This window comes from Natrix helvetica, assembly GCF_964273705.1.
Source record: "Natrix helvetica genome assembly, chromosome: 2".
NCBI classification, from domain to species: Eukaryota; Metazoa; Chordata; class Lepidosauria; order Squamata; family Natricidae; genus Natrix; species Natrix helvetica.
The window spans coordinates 186,330,464-186,343,174 of NC_138552.1; the positions used below are offsets into that span (position 1 = coordinate 186,330,464).

General features: G+C 41.9%; 2 protein-coding genes across 5 annotated transcripts in view; one reads left to right on the forward strand and one right to left on the reverse strand.

Moving 5' to 3' along the window:
• The window catches only part of ARMC2 (armadillo repeat containing 2), a 42,864-nt gene extending 40,949 nt beyond the window's left edge, over positions 1-1,915 (forward strand). Inside the window, exon 19 of the mRNA XM_081941607.1 lies at positions 1,551-1,915. Coding sequence (XP_081797733.1) covers positions 1,551-1,669 — 119 coding nt within the window. The 3' untranslated portion in view covers positions 1,670-1,915. The remainder of the gene's footprint in view (positions 1-1,550) is intronic.
• Positions 1,916-2,032: 117 nt separating this feature from the next.
• Positions 2,033-12,711, reverse strand: part of SESN1 (sestrin 1) — a 71,060-nt gene continuing 60,381 nt past the window's right edge. For 3 of the 4 annotated variants that reach the window (XM_081941606.1, XM_081941605.1, XM_081941604.1), the window contains exons 7-10: positions 9,459-9,571; positions 8,239-8,429; positions 7,448-7,592; positions 2,033-6,740 (exon numbers count right to left, since the gene is read on the reverse strand). In XM_081941606.1, coding sequence (XP_081797732.1) covers positions 6,654-6,740; positions 7,448-7,592; positions 8,239-8,429; positions 9,459-9,571 — 536 coding nt within the window. In that variant the 3' untranslated portion in view covers positions 2,033-6,653. The remainder of the gene's footprint in view (positions 6,741-7,447; positions 7,593-8,238; positions 8,430-9,458; positions 9,572-12,711) is intronic. The other variant, XM_081941603.1, reaches the window with a different exon arrangement.

Sequence of the window (12,711 nt, forward strand, 5' to 3'; positions counted from 1 at the left end):
CAACAATCTGGGTCCTCATTTTACCGACCTCGGAAGGATGGAAGGCTGAGTCAAACTTGAGCCTGGCAGTGAGTTAGCCTGCAATACTACATTCTAACATGCTGCCACCATGGCTCATGATATTACCAACCATCTGTTTTGTTTTGTTTTAAAGAAGCTATGTGTTAATTGAGAGCCAGTTTGATCTGATGGTTAAATTGTTGGACTAGGAGTTTTATTCCTGCATGAAAGCTAGCTAGGTAATATTTGGCGAGTCACTCCCTCTCAGCCTCAAGAAGGTGGCAGTGGCAAACCATCTCCAAAAATACTGCCTAGAAAACTCCATGAAATAATCAGGAGTCAAGTCTGACTCAAAGGCAGGGAAAAAACAAACTACCCAAACCTCTCGGGATATTTATCTTAAGATTTTTATGCACATTCTTTTCTTTAGATCAGGGGTGTCAAACTTGATTTCATCAGGGTTGCATTTGACCTCAGGGGGTGGGCATGGCTGGGTGTGTTGTGTTTGGCCAGCTTGATGTCACTCATGTTGAGGATGGCTGTGGTGGCCCAGGCAGGGCTGGGGAGATCGTCTCCAGCGGAGGAAGGTGAGACCAGGGAGAGAGCCAAACCCTTGTCCTCCAAAGGAACCTCGCCATCTCAGGCCACGCAGAGGACCCCCCGTACAGCAGTGCAGGCTGTCCAGAGCCCTAAGCAGAGCCCAGGGCACCCGGACCCCAAAGCCCAGCCCCGCTTCTCCAAGGGGGTGCTGGCTGCACTTACCTCCTTGAGGCTGCTGCTGCTGTGTTCACTCTCCTTGGCCATGTTGCTCACGGGGTGTGTGGGAGGGCAAACTGTGTGTCAGAGGGAGGACCACTCCCTCTCCATGCGAGGAGACCCAGCTTTGTAACAAAAGCATCCCCAGTGATAAGATGGGAGACCACCAAGAGGGGTCAAATTTTTGCGTGGTAGTTATGCCGGGAGCAACCCACCCGACATTCCTTCTTTCTTTTCTTCTTTTTCTCTCGCTCATTATTTTCCTTTCTTCTTCCTTCCCCTCTTTCCTTTTTCCTTCTTTGCTCTCTTCCCATCTTTTTCTTTGTCTTTCCCTTTCTCCTTTCTTCTCCTTTCTTGGATGCTCAAATGCAAAAGGGGAAACATTTCTCAATGCCTCCTTGCCTTGTGATCAAATGCCACTTTTGCTAGTAGTTTGGTAGCATGCCGCCAGTGAAAATGGAGCTCATGCGGCCCTCTCGAGCTCCGTTTTCAACTGCCACGGCCTCCTGCAATACACTGCCAGCCGCCACCAGATTGTAAATCAGCACCTGGTCAGCCTGGGTCGGGCTGTGGCACTGCGGACCAGTCCTTTGCTGTTTCCAGGGTGGCCCCTTGGGCCAGATTTAAGCACCCTGTGGGTTGGATCCAAGCCTCGGGCCTTGAGTTTGACACCCCTGCTTTAGATTCTTCTTTGTGTTGGTAGCAGATACATCCAAATACATGTGTGAATAACTCTTAAATTGTTTTAAGTTATATTTAATGCCGATTGGTAAGCATTCTTTTTCTTGCTGTAGATGAAGACCTGGCACTAGCTTACAGTTTTGACAGTGACTTAAGAGAATATCACAAACTTTATTGGGAAACGGAGTTCAAACCTGTGGCACACAAACTTCTCCAGAGAATTCAAAATTGAAAATCATTACTTGAGTTCCTAATATTGCGTTTCAAGATGGGTGTTGAATCAATCAATGCACAAATCACTTCTGCAGCTGCTTTTGCAAATCATTAGATATCAAAACATTTCAGTATGTTTCCATGAAAAATGCCTTTTGCTTTTAATTTTTCTATGTAGCATGTACATTCATTGTAGAATACCTTTTTTCTTAAATTTCCAATGGCATTTAGGAAACATAAAAATAAACTAATTGCAACATCTGAATTGAGTATCTTTTTGATGTAACTTTATAATAATGTTATGCTTTATATTTAAGATTTTATAAAAGTTTGCAAAAATTAGTACCATGGTTATCAAGTATTGATCAAGGAATTCATTGTTAAATAATTTTGTTAGGTTTTAATATATAGAATAGTATTGCATTTGGTCAACAATTTCAAAATGAATTTTTAGATGATTCAGACTAACGTTCTCCAGCCAATATTTTAAAAATGTAGTGAAAATCACAGTATAAATGCAAATTTTTACTTTTAAACAATTGTAAATGTATTTATGTGATAAGATTATAATCCATGTCCCTTTATTGATAAGCCAATCTGGTAAAGCGAGATAGTTATTTGATTTCACAAATGAAATTCATAGAGCTGGGAATAAAATTAGTATTTTTAGTCAAAGCCAACTTTAAAATTGCACATTTGGCTTATATGTTTTGGATCAGCATTTGCCTTGCATTTTTGACTAAAGGAAATAGCAGATGCTTCCTGTTGAACTGTCAAGAATTGCAGTTTAACTTTTGTCGTTTCTCTCTCAAACACAAACTAGAAATACACACCAGACACAGCATTCATTTGTCTATTTTGTAATGAATTATACTGGTACTAGTGTACGAAGCATGAAAAAAAGAGGAAAATGTTATTTTTTTTTATTTAAACAACCCGGTAATACTAACAAAGATCTCATACAAAAAGTGTCCATATATTTTACACATGCACGCACTCACATATGTATTTCAAAGTCACTTACAGGGTTTTTGTTCTTGTTGTTTTTATGCTATTTTCTTGTTTAACTACGTAAGCTGCTACTTAAGGGGCAAACTGTAGAAATGAGCATTTTAGTAAGAAGCTGTTGGAGGCCTGAATGGATATTTTGACACCTTTGATAGCTTCTAGAAATACTGAAGAAGGAAGATTATCTATCCTTGCTCTTAACTATTCAGTTTTTTCACAAAGTTGCAGGTTTTTAAGCAGCTTTGATAGTCTCGCACTGCCTCAGTCTGAAATAATAAGACCAACCTAGACAGCAAAAGATTCTTTTGGCAATCAAAACTGTTAATGTAACATCCTGTTCAGCTCTGCATTATCAGCAAGGAGCTTCTCTAACATCACATACAATGTAGGCTCAGATGATAGCATTGCTTGCATTTGTTTATAGCTTAATAACTGGAATTGCTAGTCTCTTCATTTAACCAGCACGTTCAGCAGCATCAGGACTTTTATAAAAACATTATTTTCCTGTTATCGTAGAGACAGCAGCCAGACTGGGTATGCTCCGTCCATTAACCAATCGGACTGAGTCTACACTTATGATGTCATCAGGCCCTTTTGGCTCCTCCCCAGTTTTCAGACTCAGTCCAACCTGGACGGGCTGTGAGAATTGATCTCTCCTCCAAATTATTTAATTATATCTTTAATTGGTGAATTTTTCCAAAAAAAATTGTTGTTCCTTTAAATTGGTCCCTTAAATTATCCTTTATTCTACAAATTGGAGGGAAATTCGAAGGCTGCCTCTCCTCAGCCGTCTGATTGCCTGTAGCCACGAGTTCACTCAGGAAGCCTGCCTTGCAATCAGATCGGCTAGCTCACGAGCTACGGCTCCACGGCTGTTTCCCCACGGCGCTCTGTGATTCTGGGCACTCGGGACGCACGACTGGCCGTTTCGCGTGCAGCGGTTCCAGGCGAGTCCGGTGGCCATTCTGCAGATCGCCTAGCACACTTAGTATCGGCGGCCATTTTGCGCATCGGAAAAGCCCGCGCAGATAGCGGCAGCCATTTTGAGGCTTGGAAAAGCCTCAGAGAAAAAAAGTCGGCTATTTTGGATGTTTTAAAATGGCGCGAACTCTACAGCAGCCATTTGGAGTGCCCAGCAACGTGGGATCACCCCAGGTGGGCCGGATCAGGAGCGCCTGGCCAGCAAACAGGTGAGACTGTTGCCTATCTTATTGGGGTGTTGATTTATATTTGGGGAAATGGCTGAGCCAACAATGGATACGAATGCAGGACTAGAGGAGGCAGGGCCATCAGGGGCAAAGAGCAGCAGGAAGAGGCAAGCCAAAGAGGCCCCTTCCTCAAGGTCTCTGAAGTGACTACCAGGGCAGAAGAGCACAGGCAGAAGGCCCTTGAGAAAGAATTTCAGAGGGCCCAAAAACAACAACATAGTTTAACTGCCCAGCCCTCCCTCCAAGGATCACCAAGTGGCGTCCCCAGCTCCACCTGTCTTGCCTCCCATGGGCCCTGATCCCCCCCCCCCTCCGGCCTATTCAGAAGGTGAATTGTCTTCTTCAGAGTCCTTGTCTTCGATGGAACCTGACAACAGAGGCAATTTCTTTGACGTCCCTCTCAATAGGGAGCACACCTTTGAACAGGCTTCCCTGCACTGGTTGCAGCCCTGTCTTTACCTACTGTGGTCTCTGGAGCCCCTGAGGAGGTTCTCAAGCCTGAGGAGAAAAGGTCAGATCAAGCCTTAGTCAAAAACTATCAGGCTGGGGCCTGGGCTGTTAGGGTCTCTATGGCCACTTCCTTTTTCTCCAGGGTGGCCCTGATTTGAATTGAACAGCTTCAGGAGCGCATCGACACACAGTGTTTCCCCTCCAAGAAATCTTACCGTGGAGGAGGCAACCACCATTTTTAGGATAGTAGGAAATGACTATCTGGACTCTCTTCCGATCGGAGGCTGCCTGGTGTTCTTTGCCCACTGCTGGGAGGAGACCACAACAGACAATTGGGTACTCAAAACTGTCAAATTTAGTCTCATGCTGGAATTCCTCTCCATCCCCCAGGAATACTTCATGACATGCCGGTCTCTCGGTGTCCTCACAAGAGGGCACTGATGGAACAGGTTATTCAGCACCTGTTGGAGATCCGGACCATCCAACTGGTTCCTCCCCATCAGGAAGGGCAGGGTTTTTATTCCCGCCTGTTTGTGGTACCGAAGAATTCCAGGGGATAACATCTCCCTCAACGTCATTGCTACCATTCAGGCATCACACAGGCTCTACTAAGCGCATTTATGATGCCACATGGCGTATCTTTGCTCTGTGGTGTTCCAACCAGGCTGTTGACCCACTTAGGGCATCCATTCTGCAGATATTGGACTTCCTGCAGAGGGGGCTTGATCAGGGACTTATCCCTAACACGTTATGCCGACAGGTGGCTGCTCTGACCTCTATTCTGGACGGCCTGGCATCCGAACATCTACCTTCTCACTCCTTGATCCAGAGATTTCTCCGTGGAGTGTCCAACCTGCGTCCCCCTGCCATACATAGATATCTGACTTGGGACCTACCTCGTGTCCTAGAGGCTTTGACTTCCACGCCCTTTGAACCTATGAGATCCAGTTCTTTGAAACTGTTGTCCTTCAAAACACTGTTTTTGGTGGCTGTAACCTCAGCCAGACGTATTTCTAATTTGGCTGCTCTTTCAATCAGGCATGACTTTTGCATGTTCCATCCAGACCGAGTTGTCTTAAGACTGGACCCGACATTCATACCAAAGGCCAATAGCTGTTTCCACCGAGGTCAGGAGTTGACCTTACCTGTTTTCTATCCATCTTCCCATCACTAGAGGGAGCGCAAGTGGCACACTCTTGACGTATGTCGTGCCCTCAAGATCTACATCAACCGCACCGCCTCGTTCCGCCACACGGAAGCTCTCTTCATCTCCTTTCACCAGGCCTCTTTGGGTACCAAGTCTTCATTGTCTAGTCTGGGGCGCTGGATAAGAGCCTGTATTAAACTATCTTGTGAACTTCAATCCACACAGGTCCGTGCAAACATTACAGCTCACTCTACACGCAGCGCTGCGATATCTGCGGCTTGGTCCACTCAAGCCACTTTGGAAGAAGTTTGCCAGGCGGCCACCTGGGCATCTCCCACAGTCTTCATATGTGATTACAAGTTGGACAAGTATGCGCCAGCTGATGCGGCCTTTGGGCGCAGGATGCTGCAACAAGTTCTTGTGCCCTAACGGACCTTTTTTTACAATTTTCCACCCTAGTGGACAGCCCAGTCTTTGGTATGTGCCAGTCTGGCTGCTGTCTCTACGATAACAGGAAAATGGGTGTTGGTCCTTACCTGATACGCTCATTTTCTGGTAGAGACAGCAACTAGCCCCGCCCTGGTATGGGTCACACGAGGGGATTCCTTGTGTGGTGGAGAGACATACAGTGACTATGGACTTTCACGTTTTGCTCACAATTCTCACTTGAGTCTACAGTTTTCCTTCATCTGAAACTGGGGAGGAGCCACAAGGACTCGATGACATCATAAGTGTAGACTCAGTCCGATTGGTTAATGGACAGAGCATACCCAGTCTGGCTGCTGTCTCTACTCTACCAGAAAATGAGCGTATCAGGTAAGGACCAACGCCCGTTCACTCTTATATCAAAAGCAAAATACTTATCTTCCAGATTCTTATTTATTTCTGACACATGAAGATTTTGGTAATTAGTTGTCTGCCAGAAGCCATTGCCTCCTGTGCTAACTAGAGCAGGCTGGAATCCGTTTGATTGTGTCTCTGAACAACTGTCCTACCACCAACCTCAACATCAGCCGTAATATCCCACTAAGGAAGGAGCTGCAATAATACTAGTAGTAGCAGTAGTAATAATAATAAACACTATGGCACAAAAAATTTCATGGCTTTTAGCCCCTGCTGGTTGAGAAGCCCCTTAACAAGCCCTAGTAAGTTGCCCCTGTGGCACCTTTGATTACTACTGCCCAAAGTTTTCACGTCATGTAACGAGTAATGGCTCTCAGAGCGTAAAGCAGTTCAGCTTGCATCCGTGCTTCTATGAGAAGCAAATTGACGTGAACCTTAAAGAAAACAATAAAAAAGTTGAGTTTAGTGTCTTTGGTGCATTACAGCATTCTAAGACATGCAGAAATGCTGCTATTATTTGAACAGAAGCCAGACAGAAATCCATGATCGTACTAATGACTGATTATGACAGGGATATTATGCAACAGTCAATTAGGTGGACTGCTGTCTCCATACGATAGCTATATGCATAATATTCATTAGGCTATGATAGTAATAGCACTTGGACTTGTATATCGCTTCATAGTGCTTTTACAGCTCCCTCTAAGCGGTTTACAGAGTCAGCATATTGTCCCCAACAATCTGGGTCCTTGGGACTGCAGACTGCGACCTCGGAAGGATGGAAGGCTGAGTCAACCTTGAGCCTGGTGAGATTCGAACTGCCAAATTGCAGTCAGTCAGCAGAAGTAGCCTGTAGTACTGCATTCTAACCACTGCACCACCAGGCTTTAGGCCTGGAACGACTTAGGTTTTATCAGATGAGGCAAGGTAGCTCTAACCACCTATATAATTTTCTTCAATACAGTAATGTTGTGGTTTCTACTAAATAATGCCAAGACCAAAATTTTACAGGCTAGAGAAAGTATAAAGAGATATTTAAGTCAATTTAAGGAAAATGGTTGCTTTTGTAAATGCAACTGTCAAACTATTCAACCTACTAAGTCACAACAAACAGATATATAACAACACATATACAACATACCTTCTCAGAATGTTTGAATTGCCTCCAGAAGCTATCGTACATTCTATTTGTGGTCCTCTCAGGAGCACACACTACAGTTTTGATATAAATTTTAAAGCTGCGGTCCAACAGCTGATTAATTTCACCATAGTCATAATCATCGTATCTGTAATCAGGAGAACAAATACGTTCAGATTTTGCATCAAACGCATTGTTGCCAGTTATAATTATTACTGTGCTATTGCTCGCTATTTCATAGCCATATATTTTCTGGTAGATCTTAAGCTAGTTTTGCTAGAATCCCAATTCTAGTAGTACCCTCAGTATTTTTGTCCATTCTCAATATGTTGGAAACAGCACATGTCCCCTTTTTTTGGTGGTTTACCCTGTTTCCATCTTCTACTCTATGTAGTCCTATCTAAGTATTGACTTTCAGAGTACTGCAGCTGTCTTTTTCCTTTTTGGATCTGCTGCTTTCTCTTGACAGCTTTCTTAGTATCTTCTAGCCATGGATTTGGGAGCAACACAAAGCCTTTTTTCTAGAATTACTTTGAGCTTTAGCCTTTTTAGCTAGTTAGCTTTCTTGGGATACAAGGTTCTTACCTCAAGCACAATTGGTATCAAGAATTTGCCTTTAAAAGCATTTGTTAGTAAGAAGTTACCAATGCAATTATTTTTATCCAGTTCATTGATTGTATGCTCATGGCTTTTGATGTAGATTTTTTAATATAAATTTCCATAATATGTGTTCAAGCAATATGAGGAGCAAAATCTCCAAAATTAATAGATAACTAAAGCAGATCTCGACCAACCTTATTCCAAACATACAGTGGATGTAATTCCAGATTGCACGCCTAAGCATTGATGTATCCACATCTTTATGCATAGCCATTGTGTTGTAAGTCAAGTTGTAGGCAATTTGAAACTTCTCATCTATCAATTGTCCTACATCTGGATAGAGACGATTTACCAGAGAATATCCGTGGTCTTCCCACGAATAGTCCTTAAAAGAAAAATAGGTACATGGAAGCAAGTTATATATATGTTGTATTTGTGCTGATAAATAAATAAAGGGAGACTAGTATAGATCTATTTCAAGCTATTTAGCTCTCATCAGCTAGCCACAGATGATGAGAGCTAAATAGCTTGAAATAGATCTATACTAGTCTCCCTTTATTTATCAGCACAAATACAACACGCGCACACACACACATGTGCATATATATCACTGCATTTTTAAAATACAAATTAATGAGATAATTGCTATGTATTCCAACAGCATGGAAGGTTTTTTTTTACAAATAGCAATAGCACTTAGACTTATATACCACTTCATAATGCTTTTTACAGCCCTCTCTAAGCGGTTTACAGAGTCAGCATATTGACTCTCCAACAACCTGTGTCCTCATTTTACCCACCTCAGTAGGTTGAGTCAACCTTGAGCTGGTTGAGATTTGAACTGCCGAGCTGCAACTAGCAATCAGCTGAAGTAGCCTGCAGTGCTGCACTCTAACCACTGTGCCACCTCGGCTCTTTTTGCTCAGTTTGTTAAGTGAGTCACTACAGTTAAGTGAATCATGCCATCGTTCAGCTTGCCCCTTTGACTCTGCTTGTCAGAAACTGTCTGGAACGATGATTGCCCACCACGTGATCCCAGGATGCTACAACTGTCTAAATACAGGGCCATTGTCAAGTGCCAGAATTTTGATCCCTTGACAGTGGGGATGCTATGACAGTTGTAAGTATGAGGACTGGTCGCAGGTCATTTTTTTCAGTGCTGCTGTAACTTTGGAAGGTTACTAAATGAATGGTTATAAGTTGAAGACTATCTGTATAGCTTTCAGTACATAATCCCCTTGCCTGAGAATGATTAGTAAATATTCAAACCTGCAGGGCATCAAATTGCCTGTGCTTATTTTAAAGTTTTAAAAAACCAATATGTGTAATTTATATACCTAATATTCTGTGTACTTTATACAACTAATATTCTGGGGAACACTTTGCATTTTGTTACTGATAATATATGACGTACCTGTACACGGAAGGTAGGTACATGCATCCCATGTCTTGAGAAATCTTTATAACCATAGCTAGTATCCTCAAAGTGACGAGATACATCTCTTGTTGGTGATATTTCTTCATCTTCTGTTAAATATGTAACACACACGGTAAATGTCTATGGAGATTCTCAGTCATCCAGGTCATGGTTGTTTCAAGGGTGATTTTTTCCCCCCCAAGAGGCTACTGGACTTTCTGGTACCAGAAAGTCCAGTTGCCTCTTGAAAAAAAAGCACTTTTGGGACAACAAATACAGTAATTTCACAAAAACAGCTTAAATCCCATTGCCAAATTATAATAATAAATAACTTCTGTAATCAATACAGGAAGAGCATTTTGCAGATAAAATATAGCTTCTTCAGAAATGCAGTACTGAAATTCCTCCCCATGTAATCTTTGCTTTTAATAACAAGGATCAATATATGTTGATCACCTGTGTTATGAAACGGAGAGCTGCAACTTATTTGAATGTCACATGTGGTAGCAAATTAAAAATGGACAAGTTTTCTTCTGTAGTTATTTCCAAATATGAGAAAACTAGCCCTTAAGAATGAACTCCTGCTTAATTGGGTCTGTGACCCTGTGAAATGGGTCAATAATGTACACAGGACCAGGAATTAGCATCAAAGATCCTTGCTTATCATCTTACTGCCTCTCCATAAGCAGATTCACAGGGTAGATGCCATTAACATCCAGTCTACAAGCATATTAGAAAAGTTCACAGCTTTGGTGGCAATGAACCAACTATACAAGCTTAGCTGTATGGTAATTGCTGCCATTGTGATTTTGGGGCTATAAGTTCCATACTGTAAATATGTCAGTTCTTCTGTTTATAAGCCTTAGTTATTCTAGAGGCTGGTTGTGAGCACCCTTTCTTGTGCTGTTTCTGAGAGCTGACAGGCAGGGAGAATGAACCAAGTGAACAGAAGCCCTGGCTTGGGCATGCCAAAACACACACATTGCTATTTGCACAACTTTATCTGGTACACCCATTGCATATTTCCTAGATTGGAGGGGCCTGGTAGACAGTCACTCATTCCCTAGTCAACCCGTGGCTTGATTACTAAAAATGCATTCTATGTGGGGCTGCCTTTAAAGACCGCCCGGAAGCTTCAATTGATCCAGAAGGTAATGTTGCGAGCAGTGATGGGCATGTATTGATATGTTCATGTAACCCCTGCACTTTATGAGTTGCACTGGTTGCCAATTTGCTTCTGGATGTAATTCAAAATGCTAGTCGATGCCTATAAAGACCTACATGTAACAGGTCTTGACTGATTAGTCAGCCAAATATTGACATTTGGCTTTTTAATCCACCAATCCAGCCCTTCTCAAGGTGTTAAAAGATACCATCACAGGACGTAAGTTGTTCCAAGTAAAGCTGCCTTTTACAACTGACTAATGGCGATTCTGTCAATGTGAGGATGGTGTTCAAGAGGTGCTCCAGATGTTTTGGGATCTATCACTATTGGTACTACTTTTGCTTTCTTTTACCATAGTCACTTTACCTCTGTTTGTAGGTCTTTGTATTTTGTTATTTTCTATTTCTTTCCTATTCTTTACATTCTTGATTTACTGTAACATTCAGTTTCCAGATTTTTTTGTTGTTCTTATCAACAATTATTAAATCATTGTGGTTATTATACTGTACCTACACACATGGAATTGTCATTTTGTAAATGATATAAGAGCAGATTTCTGGTTTCGAATGTAACATTTTCAATATTTCCTAGTGTTATTGAAAACTTATGATATGGAACACAAAACCATTTTTATCATTTGATAAGAGGTATTTTAAGTCCATATAGAGTCTTCAGTTTAAAATGAAATGACTGAATAGAGAGAGCCAAACTTGCTGGCCTGTTCCATTGAGCTAATGAATTCATATTTATTTATATATAAAAAAACTGTTTGGTCCTATTAGTGATTATGCAGCTTTCCATTTTTTAAACCTAAGTTTTAACAGATTAATTTTAAGGATGATTGTTATAAAATGAATGTCTGTTAAACTGGCAAATGCTAATGTGACAATTTGCATTATCTGCTTGATACCATTACACTAATTATGTCACTTGTGTTAATTTATGTCATTTGCATAATGGTGCTGTTTCACAAATGATAAATTATATTATTTACTTTGTGTGTGTAGTATTATGCAAATGATATCAATTTGTGCAGAAAATTGGCCTGAGCCTTATAAAATCTTTTTCATCAAGATAAATCAAGATCTCACTGCATTTACTAAATCTAGTGTTCTTTTAAGTTCCTGAATTGTGAGTCGCACAGCCAACAGATACATTAGTTGGGAATTTTGTGGCTGGAAACCTAATACTTTTGAAAGGTAGCAGTTTTGCGCCATCTGGCTTAGGGTGCGCAAGTTTTCTGTATTTGAATTGTATTTTTCAGCAAATCAGAAGACACCAGTTAGTTAAGATGTTATATTTTTCATTTTGACGAACCCATGGGCAATCTGACATTTCTTTGCTGTATTATTGTTCACCTGGCTTAAGAAATCTGACAGGTCTATGCTGAGCTGTGAGATATTTTAACAACTTTTTGAAGGACAGTTGGATTCTTGATTTCTTAAAGGAAGCAATGTCAGGCCTATATTAAACTAAGGGCTGGTAGCTTAGGCACAAATTTTCTAAAAATTACTGCCCGATGGTCAGAACTTTTTAGAGTGTGCTGGGTTGGAATGTAAGTTTGGATCATGGGTGGGTTCCTGCCAGTTCTAACCTCTTCTATAGAAGAGGTTCTACAAATCTACAGTGCCGTTTAGAACCGGTTCCAGCTCCCTCCCCCCACCCGTCCGCACATCATCAAGATGAAGAGCGAGAGGAGGAATTCTGGGAGTTGAAGTCCACAAGTCTTAAAGCTGTCAAGTTTGAACACCCCTGGGTTTTTTTTTCTAAAGGGTTAGGGGTGCAAGGGTCTTGCAACTTGACAGCTTTAAGACTTTCGTGCTTCAAATGCCAGAGTTTCTGAGCCAACATTTTGGTTGCTAAGCAAAAGCGTTGTTAAGTAAGTTTCACCACATTTTACAAGTTGGCCATGCCCACCCAGTCACATGGCTGGCAAGCCACTCCTACCTGGTCACATGGCCGGCACGCCACTCCCACCGGGTCACATGGCCGGCACGCCACTACCACAAAGCAGGCCACACCTACAGAAGAGGTTCTAAAAAATTTTGAAACCCACCACTGGTTTGGATGATTATGATGATGATA